Below are 16151 nucleotides of genomic sequence, written 5' to 3'. Positions count from 1 at the left end.
GAGGCCATCGTGAAGACCGAGCCGAGACGGAGAAGCCAGGAGGCCAACGTATTAACGCATCGCCCCGCCACGTTCCCACGGGAGGAGCGTGGCTCCAACAGGTACGGGGCAGAGTGGCGGGCTGGATGGGACACCGAGTCCAACCTACCGAGTAGACTGTAAATTTGTACAGCCCCTTGTAAAGCTCTCAGCCCCCTATTTCCCTGTACCTCATGAGCACTGCCCCACGGTCCTTACTTGTACATATTCACTTTGGCACAGGTTTCCCTCACTCCCGGTCCTACTGCCAGAAGGTCCCAAAACCCGTTCCTAATACGTCCTTTGTCTCTTTCCTTCCTTACGGCGACTCCGGGCCCTGTGGGAAGAGCTGACAAGATCCCCGAGGCAAGCTGGATCCCCCGCGCACGACGGTGTATGAGTCAGCAGCGTTTGCCAGAGAAAGAATTACCAGCCGGAGGAGAAAGACTTATACCCAAATAAAACCTTCACTTAAAAGCCTATTTAAGCTCTCTGGCTCTGCTTCATTGGACTGTGCTTCCCGAGTCAATCTTCCATTAGAACTGCCCGACCCGATCCCTAAGTCTCCCCTCACCCTGGGACACCCTCACACCATAAATAGCGTGGGAGGTATGATTGAATGCACTGTAAAGATCCTTCGGGAGGCCCTAGGTGCTCCCGGTACCAGTATTCTAGACCAGGACAGCACAACATGGCTGCTGCCGACCAGAGACACGGTTCTGCCCTCCTGCTGCTGAGCCAAGCATGAGCAGGGGAAGGCAGAACCTTAGGTATGCTGTCACAGGGAGGTGTGACCACCTCCCAGAGAGGGTTTATTGTATTGGGGCCAGGTGGGAGCGCTTGCCAGCACCACTCAGTCTGCTTGAGTGGCCCATTTGGTGCCCTCCTTGCATAGTCCAGTTCAAACCAGCTCAGGAAGCCGCTGAGTCCCGGTCTGGTGCAAAACTGGACAAAGGACATGGGGGTATCCTCCTCATTGTCCGACCCCTTCCCTAGGAGGGAACCCTGAATCGTCCCAACCCATTCCTTAGGGTACTTAAGGGCTTACCTCTGGGTGGCTCCCTAGATTTGTTGTGGGACAAGATTAATTTCAAGACACCACTTCTCTTTCGACCATCTGGGCACTCTGGACTTCTCTCTGGGCCTCAAGACTGCAACTGGGAGGACACCTGCTGCTCCTGGTCTTGTCACCCTCCCCGTCTGCTGCAACGTCTGTTCCTGTGCTCCATACAGGAACCTTCCAAGACCTGTGCAAATCCAAGACACCTGAAGGGATCTCCCTTGAAGTGAAAGAGTCACATCCCTGCATCTGCAGGCGCCGCAATGAAGCTGACCGTTCTGCTGATCCTGGGCTCCCATGGACTCCGAAGGGCTCAGCAACACAGGTGGTGGTTCCTCACATCTCTCGAGGCCTGCCCTGCCCTCTCACCAAGTTTAAAGGCAGTATCCATTGTCGGAGCCACAGGAACCGAACCCCTGTGCACCGCGTTGACTTGCTGTTGCAAAGGCTTGTTGGCTTCCTTCCTCCAAGATCTCGAAGCATCTCCTGTGATCAAGATTTTCGTCCTCACTACATCACTTGCATTGTGGGCCCGCATCTTTTGTGAGCTGCTTCAGGTCCTCTTGCAACTCCAGTACCTCCGGCCTGAGGGGCCTGTTGAGGATCTTCTTTGATTTCAGCAGGCTCCCCTGATTGCTCGGGCCTGCTCTGACTCCCGATTGTGATGAGTCACCTGGACCTTGCTGGTCCCGACACTGCACTTTCTTCGCTTTCTACGTTGTTTACAGTTGCCAAGGCTTGTTGGTGCTCCCGACAGACACAGACCCCTCAACTCTCAACATCCAATGTGGGATAGCTTGTAAACGGCTCCTAGTCTTCCACAGCATTGCATGGTCCGCACAGCTGCAGCTCCACGGTCATGGTCAATTCTCCTGCAACACTCGACTTCGGTGGGGATCCGTCTTCCGGGCATCCTGGTCACTCCCAAGTGGCATAGACTCTGTCTTCTCTGCTTGCAGGTGCTTCTCATCTTGAATCCACCTTTGGGTTCTAATGGACACATTCACCTTCTCCAAAGCGGCATCTTCCTGAAGTCCTCCATTGAGTTAGGCTACAGTTTTCAATGCCACTTTATACCTGTGCAACCGGCTTCCCTGGTGTAGGTATCCTGTTTCCTGAGGTATCCACGGGTCGGGTGGCTCTTCAACCTTCTGTCTTCCACTTGGTTTCTTAAGGGTTCACTGGAAAGGGTCCTTTCCTTCTCTGAAATTGCAACAGCGACTTACCCATTGACTTGTATGGAGGCCGCAGTGGTGTTGCCACGCTGCACATGGCTTCCGTGGGGTTCCTAGTTACTTACCTTGGTGGTTCCTAGAGACCCCGGCACTTCCAAATCTTCTGGGTATAGTCTTGACTTGAGTTGTGGTTTGCATACCACTATTTTAGTATATGGTTTGGTCTCCCCCTGGGGACCACTGTGTATCTATGCTACATAACTGATTCTATTGCGAAGTATTGTGTATATCTCTGGCTAGGAGATATCTGTATGCGTTTGTGTCTTATAACAAATGCATATTTTTTATAAATACAATGTGTGGTTCTTTTTCACTTAATCTATATCAATAAGATTATGCTTTGGTAAAACAAACTGCTTTACACTCCTTCCGGACTAAGCCTGAAGGCCGCTCTCCACAGCTACCACTTAGAGCGCTTTCTAAGGTTGTCTAAGACCAATAAAATCACCATAAGGACTATCTGGATTAGTGCAGGGTACACGCTTACATAAGTGTGCACCATATACTAAGCAGCTTCTCACAATTGCCCTGTTGACTGACTGCTGGACAGAAGCATCCAGAGCATGAACTAAATTATCTTTCAAAAGGGGCCCCTGTTGTCCCTCATATTAGGACTCTTATTCTTCCTCCTCAAAAGGGGCCCAATCTTCTGTTGTTATTGATATTTATTGTTAATATTTATTTTTAAATGAAGGGTAAAATGCCAAGTCTTCCAACTAAGGACCAGTCAGGACGAGGACCCCCCCCACGTGTACACAGATCAAACAATTATTCTGGCACTTAGCTCCTCAGCATCAGCTGTATTTACAAATTATTGCAGCCACAGAAGTCCAGCACGTCATGAGCCAAAGGTTTTTTAGGAGCGTACCATCGCTCCACGGCAGCCTTATTTTTTTCAGCCAAGCCGGAGCCAGGATCACACTGCAGTGAACTAGGCAGCGGGAAGGCGAGCGTTGAATAAACGCTAAGGCAAGGAGGGAGTGTTAGTAGGAATGTGAGCAGCACAAAAACACCCAGAACCAGCCATTTGGGCTACGCACGTCCATCCACACAAGGCTCAACATAATTATGGAGCTGATATTAGTGAACGCACTGATCTTTGTCTGAAACACTAAACAATCTGAAGAACGAGGGGAAACAAAACAAAGGCAATTAAAGACCTTCTCCCGAAGGCGGGAGGACGGTATACACCTGCACAGTAGTGACCGTGGAGTGAATCGCTCACAGCGCAGACAACAAAGCCTCCTAAGTCCGGATAAGGAAACAGGCAGCTTGTTCACCCGAGGTGCAAGCGCTGCGGTAAAGGAGCAAGCCAAGAACATAATACAATGTAAAATACACCATATATTATATACACATTAACCAATATCAGAAATGAGGACCCACTTATCCCAGCTGTGAGCAGCAAAGAAAGAGGCACTTAAGATGGCGATGGTGACTCTTATATGGACAGCTGGACCATAATTGGTAGTCTATGCAAAGTATCGTGGGAAATGTCGTTTTTATAATGTTAACGCGTCTTTCATTGGCTGCTCTGTTTTTTTTTGCAATACAAGAGAAAAAAATAATCTGAGCCTTCGGTCCTCAAATAGAATTAGTAGTGCCTGTATTTTTGTTGTCAGGTGCACCATAGCTGCCAAGGTTTCAGATTGCTACGTGTGACATTGTCATGTTTTCAGTGTAAGTATGAGTGACATTTCAACGACTATGAGTGACACTTTCTTGTGAGCAGAAAATCAAGCAATGAAGATGAGGAAACGTATAAATATCAGAAGTTAGACTCATTTGAGATACGAGAAACTAAGAAGATTATGCAACTGCTGTAAATGTCTGAGGTGGCTGGCTCATAATTACAACGAAGTTATCAAAATGTCACACACAGCAGTCTGAAACCTTGGCAACTATGAAAGAGGGCAGGCATCTCTTCACATGACATAGCATTTAAGACTGTGCCCATACTCCTGTTCTTGACACCGAGCCTTCTTTTTGCACTTATTTCCTAAACGTGATAGGAAGACTGTGTTTAATCCTATTACTGTTTAAATGCTTGTCTTGTACAATGCTGATCATATAATCAACTTCTGAATTTTGAATGGCATATTGTATTGACTAATAAGAATAAAAAAGCAGAAGCATTGCCAAATGGGCAAAAATAAAAGATGAGCAGCATGCCATGGTGAAATAAGGAGAATGAAACAAACCACTTTTACCAGGTGGTGTTTGCTGTCCAAGACGAGGTCACGCAAAAAAGTAATGTAATGAGAAAAGGTTTATCACTTGCTGTGGGGTGAACTGAGTTGGAAAGCTGCCATTGCAGAGGCCACCTTATTCATAAGTGAATCGTGTAAGCAGGAAACTAACACTTTTGAAGTATCTACTAATAGCAGCCTCAGATGTCACCACTAGAAAACAATAAAAAAAAAACGGACATCTAGAAAGCAGGTCACATTGCTGAGCTAAGAATTAACACCACAAAGACAGAGCACTTGGGTTTAGGCTACGAGAAGAAAAGAGGCCCTAACATAAATCTCAGCTGCCGGGTGCCCCAGACCGCTATATGCCATAAATTAATTAGAGTCAGCTCTCTGACTCACGGACTCTGGGTGCCGCCCTCAGCAGTGTCACGACAGCATGATTTCCGGGCAAGCCCGAGAGACATACACAGCTGTATTATTTCGAAATGTCACTCCAGTAAATTAAGCTACCCCGGTAACCTGCGCGCCACCCACTACACAGATAACTTACTTGCATGAGTCAATAAGGGAACTGCATTGACTGTGTAGCAATGAGGAACCATTTATGTCATTTAAAAAAGAAACTTGCTGCATTTATGTTTTACCGTTGGTTTTAGTACAAGCTTATTCGCACAGTTCACCCTGCAGCGGAGCTTCTTTTACTGTTGCAGAGTAGATCTCCTCGACCCCGCTGTCAGCCAGCCCCTTCCTTCCATACGTGCTCTCTGATCTCTCCAAAATTTAGTCCACCGTCTGACAGACTCGAAGTGAAAAGTTATGACCTTTCCCAAAGAGGTTTCTTACTTACATTCTTTTTATTACGGCGCCACACGCAAACGAACCAGCCAGCGCAAAGCCGCGCCTTCCTCCAAACTTCCCGCTTCCCGGCAGCACAATGTGACGTCCCCCGCGGCGCAATTTTAAGCAACAACCTGGTCTCATTGGACACTACCTGGGATCCTGACGTCAGGCCGCTGCGCCCATGGTCTCATATGCTGTTGAATCCATCACAAATCAGGCACAGCAGTTCAGTTGTCATCGTGAGCCTGCCAACACTGCCTTAGCTCCCAGTGCGAGAGCCAAAGCCTGTTGTGGGAGCACAGTGCACGAAGTTCACGCTACGGGCGGCGCGCTGCTGCTACGTGCCCATGGGGCTTTAGGTTAAGGTTGAGATACAATAAAGATATGCGTGACAATGCATTTCAGTGCGGTAATGCGGATTACCACACTGAAATGCGTTAGTATCACGCCTGATGCGTGATACTTGGCAGGGCTGGTGCACTATTTCTGTTTTTCAGTAGTTCTCATGTTTGGAAAATGTATTGTACTTTGTGTCTTGAATGTTATTATAAGGGAAGGGGATATGTGGGGATGGCGTGTCGGTTTCCAGAGTGCCTCGATGGAATTCTTGCACTGGAGGCGATCAGCTGTTGCTGCCTGCACCCAGTGTTGTCGTTTAAATAAAAATTACCTGCGGTATCAGAAGATTTCTTTCCATCCTGCGACTGTTGTAAAGCGCTCTGATGCCTTCGGGCTCTGCCGGTGCTATACGGAAAAAAATATATATATATATATATATCCACATTGCATTTATCTAACTCATGTTGCGTAGTACTTGGCACGGCTGGAATACAAAACCTCAATGGCTTTCCTTCTTTTAATCTAGACAGAACTATTGGCTTTGACAACGCTTGTTCTCCATTTTAGACTTTTGTATACTAATGAGGACGGTCGTACTTACTTGCTTAAAGAAACTACATTTCCCAAGTGCACATTTATTTCAGTTTACGAATAGTGCATGCCCGAAATGGAGCCGCTAGGCGCGCCGGACATGCGTCACTACTTCTCCGCGCATCTGCGCATTGATACCTCCTCTTCCTTCTTTTGCCGATGTACCGGGGTGGCGTGGAAGCGTAATCTGTAGTCAGCCGCACGAGGGAAAGTTGGAAGCTCTGTTCGTGATACGAGCCACGGTTCGACAAAGCAGTTGTAATACAAAGGTCCCTAGCTACAGCTTGAATCGCCAGCAACATGTCCGGCGACGAGGTGAGGAATCCCTGCGACATCCTAGAACTAGACCTTGGTGCTGCTCCGTGATTCACAACCAACCTTCTCACCCCGCTTAAAATAGATGTAAAATGTAGCTTCCTCGCCATGCTTTATCACTGATCGGTAATAATAAGGAGCGCATGTGCCTCTAAAACGAAGGACATTATGACAAACATGGGGTCTAGGAAGTACTTTTTTATATGACCCGCATCTTGAGCCGTCTATGACTTTACTCCTAGTTTGCCTTTCGGTTAACCAAAGCCATATATTTTCTTTTGAGTCAGTAGATACTCACACTTTTAATGTTGAGCGTGACCTTTGCGAGGAGTGGTCAACCAATGTAGTTTGTGCTTCTAGTCAAACGTTAATCTACGAGCATAGCCTGTTTACTGTATTATTTCCCAAGTGCTCTTTTTATTTAAACCGACCTTTTACATCTTGTTCAATTTGCTGTGCATTAAAAGACAGATGTCGAATTTCAGCCTCTGTGGTCCGAGGGACATTGGTGTTTTAAATGTCTACATGAATTCTGCAGTTGTTTCAGATTTAGAAAAGCACAAATGAAGCTCTTTTTGTGTAATTCTGACGTGTTGGAAACAAATATTTCAAAATCAATACACTAAGTGATGACGTTTCCACATATTCTCGTTTGTGCGTTGTAGAAATATAACCGTAAAACTGAGTCTCTGCAAATGCAATGGGCATTTCAATTGTTAAACGTGTTGTATGTAATGGCAGTGCGCTACTACACTGACACTCTACTCTAAACCCCTCTACTCCATTCAATGACTTGCCACACCCCTCCTTGACACGCATCTCAAGGACACACCATTCCACGTTTCGCCAAGCTACTCTGACATGCCACTCCACGCCCACCACTCTACACATGCTTTTCTGTGTCCCTCTATTTCACAACACACTGCTCTACACCCTCTGCCCGCCGCGAAAATCTACACTATCACAACCATCTGTGACATTCTACTCTCCTCTATGCCACGCTGCGACAGCCGCCTCCACTCAACTGTTTATGGTGTTTTGGTGCATGTGTGTTTTTTAGATCTCGCTGAACCAACGCCTAAGCATTGTTTGGCGAGATTATAGTAAGAGGCTTTCAAAAGTCTACCCAAACTGGGAAATAGGTGCAGTTCATGTGTGCCAGGCGCGTGCACATCACCAGCCACCATTTGTCTGAGCCTCTGCATCAGACTTCAGAGGAAGTCGCTCCCCTGCCCCCCATCAGACTTCAAAGGTATGCTCTCCCCGCCACAGCAATGCCGAGAGCATGTTAACCTAATTCCCACACGCCCCCCCATCCTTTTTTTTTTTTTTTTAAATCAGTGCCCTCTGTACATCGTGTTACTGGGGTCATTTATTGCATGGTTTAAGGCTAAAACCACCCTTCCGTGGCCTCGAGAAAAACGTTGCACTTCACCATGGGTGAGAACCTGCCGCAGTGTATTTTCATGGGTTACGCATTCTTAACTGAATGAAGAGCATGGTCTTGTGGCTTGCTTCTAACTGGCTATGTTGACTTGCTGGAAAACAGTCTTCTTTACAGTGTTAGGTGACCGGGCAGGAAACTATTCGTACTTGCCCATTCCTTCTTTATTTGCTGCATACTTTTGTATTCAGTACTTGGCAAACTACGTGTCAGAAATATGTGAAACCATTCCTCCCACATATTTGAATTTAGGTATTTCAAGAGGCTGATTAGATTCGGCATTTACCAGACAAATGCATTTATGGCCATAACACAGAAAATATTTGGGAGATGTTAAATCAGGCTGTGCGGTGGGTCACTGAACTTATTGAAAATCAGAACATTCAAATTTAAAACATAGCAATGCTTAATAAAAAGTAAGAGCCGCTGCAAACTCCTAGTTTAACATGCCTGCAATGTGAGAGTTTAAGAGTCTTGCACTCCTAGAGTGGTTTAGACATGTGTTTAAAGTAATAACTGCAGAATGAATAATTAGTAAAAGTCTCTTCATACAAGCGAGGTGCCCTGCCTGAGAGCTATTTTCGTCACGATATCGCACGTGCTGCACTAATGCGTTACAGGATCTGCCTTGACAAAGCTGAATGCACAATTTGTTTGGTTAATGATGTGGCAGTAACTGTACAGTGATAGATGCCACCGCGTTTGTGTTGCTGTCTTTCGTTGCATGAATGTTGGTGTCTTCTACTATAGGCCTTCCGCCATGAAGACAATATGCTCTGTTGGAGGCTTCATACTATATGGGGAAGGTGTCTCACCCTCACTCTACCGCCCTCAATCTACCACTCTACCTCCCTCGTTCTCTTCACCGGCAGCTCATCTTACCATGCCTTTCTTTACATGTCACAGTATAGTCACTTCCTGATTAGCTGTAGCACAGTTTGGCCAGGCAAAGACTGAACTGTGTGATCTTAGGCCCACTGGTGGTCTCTGGCTCAGAGGTCACCCTTGTTGAAAATGAAGCTATTTTTTTCTGGTAGTGGGAATCTGACAAAACTATCCACTGCTTGGCAGCAGAGCTATCCTTGACTCACTCAGCTCCACCAATTTTTGTGTCCACAAACACATTCTCTCCACGGTCCTTACTAAATTCAGAGGCATGGCATCCCCACAAAGGGGAGCAGAGCTCTGGTGCGTACAAAGCAAATGCACTTCTCAGGTGAGGGGGTGTAAATTGGCTGCCTTTGTAGTGCAATGTAGTCTACAGCTGGCTTGACCTGTTATGAACACATCCAAACATCTCCCGCCTGATTTGAGTGAGATGTCAACCCATCTTTCAAACTCTTCGGTCTCAATCTGTTTTGTGGCTTATTCAACCTTTTTTTAATGTCCATCTTCAGACATGGATGGTAAAGCCCTTTCCTCTGAACAGTAGTGCTATTTCTCGTAGTAGCAAAGCTTATTGTCATGGCACGGTCTGTACTTTCTTGCAGCTGAATTGGTTTTCCAGAAGAGATGGTCTTTGGGTCTTGGCACTGTATTTTTGACAGTTCACTTGCATTAGCGAATCTAAAAATTGCTAAAACAACAAACTAAGTAGTGTAGCATTAAAAATATTTGAAAGGTAGGCTTTAACCCCTTCACTGCTAGGCCCCCCCTTTGTGCTAAGCCTTTTTAGTTCGAGCTGGAGAAAAGCAATGCAAAGCATTGCGTCCAGCTCGACAACTAATGTTGCCCGTCTCCTGGGAATCTACGGGGGTCGGGCACGCGCGGCGATTGGTGTCTGTGGACGCGCACGTCCAGGCCGGCGCCGTGCCCATCTCCTTCCTCAGATTCCATGAAGTGCGCAAACACACGCAGGCAGGCACACACACACAGAGCACGTACGCGCACACACACACACACTGCATACACACACACCCCCCTTAAACAGACACACACACACACACCGACACACTCTTAACACACACAGACACACGCGCGCACCCCCCACTCACTGGGCTCTTTCGGCGTGTCCCTCGGCAGCCAGCATTCAGCGTGCAGGGTTCCAGGACGTTCTCCCGGCAGTTCCTTCCTGTTTCTTTTCAGGCCCGCCCACGTCCCAACAAAGGCTGCCTGACTACCGCTATGCATAGCGGGTAGCATTAGCACCTCTTGTTTTTTTAAAGTGTTTGGCCTCTGCACAGTTAACGCGTTTGGTTTGGACCGCCCTAGTTCTTTCTTCGACAGCTGCTGACTTCATTTGAATCTCATCACTGGAGGATTCACTGCACCTGTCAGCAGCTAAACATCCACCATGTCTCAGGTGCTCCAGGTGAAAGGGGTTGCAAAAGTCTCAGGGGCTTAGGTGAGAGGAAGCGCTTTCTGTGCAAGGGAACACCCAATGCCAAACTTCTGTAAGGTTAAAGGGCTCCATGATTTGTGTAGGGAGGTGAGGGGGCATACCAAGGCGCTATATTAATATAAATGACATTTGGATATATATTTGGCAAGGAGGCAGTGTGCTAGTATGGGGATTTATGGAATTGATCGCTACTCATGTTAGGACGCTGTAAGCGGTATTCAGTAATGCAATTACGAGACCCGCCTAGTGCTGCCAGTTGATTCGCTGGGGTTTGAGTGTAGGCGTGTCGCCACTGCCCCAGCTGATCAGGGCCTCCTAGGTTTACTCTTCGCTCACAATACCGGCACTGCTCCCACGTGTGCCCCGCTGAAGACTAGCGCCGTCCCCCGGCTTCCTCTGAATGCTCCTGAGCCGCTGTTTGTCTGAGACCTAACTGGGTGCGTGAAAAGGAACCACTAAAAAGTTTGGACATCGGCTGCCTGGTTAGATGGCATTTCCCGCTTTCCCAGCAAACATATGACAATGGTGGGAAGTCAGGGCCACTTACTTGGGTTGCGCAAACTGCTTTGGGGGCCCTCCCTCGAGAACAAGAGCGGTAGCTTTTAGAATGCTGGACGTGATGCATTTCTCTGCTTGATGAGTACATTTCTCGTGGCAGCCCCTCTTCCCTCCCCGTGCGCCAGGCCTGAGAAAATATATCACTATTTGTACAGACTCTGGATAGGATTACACAGTGTACAAATTCAGGACAAAAAGACCGCTGCCAGACCTACAAGTCACCAACCCGGGAAATGCATGATCACATCCGCTGCCTTTACACATTAAGTCCTAGACACACATGGGGGCAACACCATGGCAAAAATAGGTAACATGTACATGCGTTGAGTGAGAGGTGTCTCCCTCTATCGCACTCACTCTATCACATCAACACAGTATCACTCAACCCCGCCACATCATCACTCAGGGGCACCACAGCATCACTATGCACTACCACAGCATCACTATGCACTACCACAGCATCACTATGCACTACCACAGCATCACTGAACGCCACTGCATCACTCGTCGCTACCAAAACATCACTCAGCACCACCACAGCATCAATCTGTGCAACCATTCAACAACTGGTTCAAATATGTTCTCTCAATGTTTCAAGATTTATTACAAATGTCACAAAAAGATGTTAATATTTCACTTCTGTTCCTGGATTTTTGTCACAATGAAATACAATGAACAGATTCTTCACAAAAGTTATTTACAAAAGTTTAAACTATTGTCTTTAACCCCTTCGACGCTCATGACGAGCTGGGCTCGTCATGAGGTAGCCTCCTTGCACGCTCATGACGAGCCCAGCTTGTCATGAATAATGGGTTTTTTAAAACATGAGCACAGGAGGGGAATTTCGCTAGCGCTCATGTGGTTAAAAATTACAATAACTTTTTTTTTTCATAACCAAAAATTACAATAACTTTTATTTAAGTATTAATTATTAAAACATTTAAAGCTATTGCTATTTGTAATATCAATACATCTAAGTCATGTAACTACACCACATATTGCATTACAAATGCTATAGGTGTCACATTTGCAAAAGTTAAAACTATTGACATTGTAAATGACAAAGTTATTAAATTCGCTATTTTCAAAACCAACACACAAGTTAAAAATTTGTCATTTACCCCCACTTTGTATTTTTACAAATTAGAAGTGGAAAGAGCATTACAACTTCGGATTTTGTAACAGTTACGATTTCTGTCATTGTGCAAATGTTAAAACAAAAAAAGGAATGTAATGGGACCCAACACAGTTAGAAATGTAGCAACTAATGTAGGCAGAATGGGCCCAAAATACAATTTCCGTTGATGAACCAGTGAAAACAATAAGGAGCTAATTATGGGACTCTCATTTAGGCCAGTGATCTTGAAAACGTTATTGGTCAGTACCAAAAACCCTTCGTCCCCCACCCCTCTTAGCAACATCAATGGAAGCAATCACAAAACTATTTAAGAGACGGATTTACACAACGGCTTGCGCATTTATTTAACATGTGTTCTGCTTCAATGTACGACACTGCCAAAATATGTTGTTCTTTCAATACATTGCGAGTATGCACTCATTGTCGGCCAGTAAACATAGAAACAAGAATGAATCATCCAGAATTTGAAGCAGGGACAGGCTGTTCCTCTTATGGAGATCTCAAGTTGTTCCATGTAAGGAGGGGAACAACTCTTCATCTGGGACCTGAAGTCCAGCTTGTGTCATGGGAATGCAAACTACATGAAGAAAAAAAGCGAAGTCTTAAAGCCCAACATGCAAAACATGAGTGCTCTTCTCTTTTACAATTTAATTGAGAAACATGCCGATGACTATTTTTACTAGTAAAGACAGAATGCTTTGATAATGCAGTCTACACAACGTTTTTGGGGGAAACATACCATTTGCTGTTCAAACTTCTATCAACGCAAAGTCCAATCTTGAATATGTGCTCTTAAGTCATCAAAATATTGTGATTTAAGAACTACTAACTGATGAGATTGCCATTTTTCAAAGACTTAATAGCATAGAAGATGGGGTTGTGGAGTGTTTATCCTGTTGGATAACAAAAGGGAAAAATCAGACAACAGAAGCCACAACAATGTAAAGAAAGCATCCTTAATACTGTTCTCATTTCCATGGATTCGGTCCTAATTATTTTTGGTAAATCCGGTGCTTATGAAAATGACATACTGAGAGGGATTTAAAGTGTAAGAGTTTCCAGATGGTGCAGCAGTAGTGCCACCACATCCCCTCACTGTGGTGTCCCAAAATTAATCCAAGGCCAGCCCTATTTGTAAAAATACAAAGTGGATGAAGTTTTCAGATGTTTTGATAGTCAACTAGGCCAATTATTTAATGAGATAATCATATATTTAGCGAGAAATTGTACTACTATTGGACTAAAGTTAATTCAGAAACCAGAAGTAGCATTATTACAGGTAAACATATTTTCACAAGACATTTTTTAGTATCAGTGAGTGAAGTACAATATTCCAAATGACCATTGAGTCTGTCCGTTCACACACGTGTAGCCCCAGTGTAGCACTGACATATCTTCTTTTGTGCAGGGCTTGGTGTGGTGGTGGGTATGGTGAGAATGTAGAAGGCTCTAATGCTTTTCTTTCTATTTAAATTGACGATCAGCCAGTTTTGCTTTAGTATCGCTTTAAATAATCATCCATACAAGGAAAGTCAAACTCTTAGCAAGCAGCAGCCTTTTATAAGTGACCGATTATGTTATGGACCAGAACTCATTTACTTAAGCTTTTTAAAATAGCGGTTGAAACTAAGTCAACATATATTTTCATTAACTATTTTTCAGAAGGGAGCACACTGCTGCAAATGACTGTTTTGTAATCAATTGTTTTTCAAGAAGTGTGAAGGCATGATGTTTTTTATTCGAAAAACATTATGTATGAGTGGAACATTATTAATGAGGATTGTATAATTTTCTGTTGACAATGCTAATTTAAAGCTCAATAAAGGTTTGTAATCGTAAAAAAAAAAAAATTGTAATTTACAATACCAATAGCTCAAACTTTCCTAATGCGAGATCTATTGCATTGCAAATGCTTGTTTTAGGTCTCGCCTGCCAATGCACTTGGGCATTGCTTGCGAGATTATAGTAAGGGCAAAAGAACAGTGTACCAAAACGGCGGATTAGACTCAGTTTATGTGAGGCAGGCGCGTGCACGAGGCCAGCCACGTCACACACCGCCAGTTGTCTGTGCCTCGCATCAGACTTCAAAGGCTGCCGCTCCCTTCCCCCCCCCCCCCCCCAAATCACACTTCAAAGGCTGCCTCTCCCCCACCCCGCGTGCACATCGCACACCACCACTCTCTTACTTCCTTCCCATGGCCGCTCTTCCCATTCACGCGCTCTGCAGGTCTGCTCGTTCCCTCCCACCCTTCCTTTGATGTCCCCATCAGACTTCAAAGGAATGCGCTCCCGAACTTGCTGGCCTCGCTCTTGTGAACAAGCACCCATACCGCTACCCCACCCCCCCTTCCCACCCAATGCCAAGAGCTTGTTCCTAACGCGACCGGCAACAAGCACCTACACCCTCCCTCCCCCTCACGCAATGCCGAGATCTAGTTTTGCCATGGCACCAACAAGGTGTTCCAAATAGTCACCGATTACTGACAAAAGTAGACTTTTATTCCTTAATGAGCACTCAAAACGGTTGCCTTCTCCCGTCCTAACACATGTGGTTGCTTGGACAGGAAGCAGTGCGACTCACAGAACAATCCTCCGGAAACAAAGGTTCCGGTTTCCATCAAGTTGTAACACTACAAGAAAAGTTCTTCATACACAGAGAATACGTCCATGACTCGAACGTAGCTGCACAGGTGGGACGAGCTCAGCAAATCATCCCGAAAGCACTATTGAGATGCTTGTGCACTCGCTCAGTGACCGTTTCAACGCTCAGATCACAGCTGCCAGTCTTGCCAAACGTGGCCATCTTGGAACGGGCTGAGTTCCCTTACTGAGATGGAAGTATTACCGTACTTTCGTCGGAAGACATTTGTGGAAGCACTCCGTTTAAACAGGTTAAAAAAGGCCGCCATCTTGAATGAGGATATTCACAGCAGACGCTTATGACAGCTTGAACACGCTAAAAAGCTCGATGGCATATAGCTCGACACGCATTTCCACTTTCACTTTTGCAATGCTATCACGGTTCGCATCGTTATGCAAAAGACTCCCAGTTTTCCCTTTTTATTAATTTTTACCGTAAAATACTGACAGAAATCATTGTGTGTCCTATCTGTATTTTTTTTTTAAAGTGGAAAAATACAGAAAATTCAATCTTTGGATTGACTACCATGCTGTCATTCACTAATTCCATGTCATTAGCTATTCGGTTTGACAGCATGGGGGAGTTAAAAAAAAAAAAAGTGATTTCCTTAAATGTTTGCACGCTTTAATATAACCTATGCTATAATGCTAATATTTTCATGTGGGTGCTATTTTTTTGGGCTTTGTAAGAAGCTAAACCCGGCATGCAGCGAAGTATAAGTGCACATTTATTGAATAAATAAGTGCGGAAATATACAAATTACAACTTCATTTATTCAAAAAACATATATGGATAAATACTGATCGGATAACACCCAGTGCCACATAATTACATGCCACATAATTACACTGCACTCAATGCAACATACACTCCAAATACCACTCAGTGCCACATAATTACACGCCACATAATTACACTGTACTCAATGCAACATACACTCCAAATACCACTCAGTGCCACATAATTGCACGCCACATAATTACACACCACTCAATGCAACATACAGTCCAAATACCACTCAGTGCCACATAGTTATATGCAATATAATTACACTACACTCAATGCAACATACGGACGCCTCTTTGCTGGGGCAGCTGTTGCGCTTTACCAAATCCCTAACATAACATAACATAACTCCAAATACCACTCGGTGCCACATAATTATACACCACATAATTACTCTACTAAATGCAACACACACTCCACACAATACCACTCGGTGCCACATAATTATATTATATGTTGCATAATTACACTGCACTCCATGAAACATATACTCCAAACAATACCACTCAGTGCCACATAATTAGACTATACACAATTACATTCTACTGAATACAACATACACCCTCATAATACCACTCAGTGCCACATAATTACACGCTACATAATTACACTACTCAATGCAACATAAATAAACTCCACATAATACCACA

At 45.0% G+C, this 16151-nt stretch overlaps 1 protein-coding gene across 1 annotated transcript in view; it reads left to right on the top strand.

Annotated features, from left to right (window-relative positions):
- Positions 1-6411: 6411 nt before the first annotated feature.
- The window catches only part of EIF2S2 (eukaryotic translation initiation factor 2 subunit beta), a 616197-nt gene continuing 606457 nt past the window's right edge, over positions 6412-16151 (top strand). The window contains exon 1 of the mRNA XM_078652324.1: positions 6412-6593. Coding sequence (XP_078508450.1) covers positions 6579-6593 — 15 coding nt within the window. The 5' untranslated portion in view covers positions 6412-6578. The remainder of the gene's footprint in view (positions 6594-16151) is intronic.

Source organism: Lissotriton helveticus, chromosome 7, assembly GCF_964261635.1.
Source record: "Lissotriton helveticus chromosome 7, aLisHel1.1, whole genome shotgun sequence".
NCBI lineage: Eukaryota > Metazoa > Chordata > Amphibia > Caudata > Salamandridae > Lissotriton > Lissotriton helveticus.
This window is presented reverse-complemented; position numbering and strand designations above follow the sequence as displayed.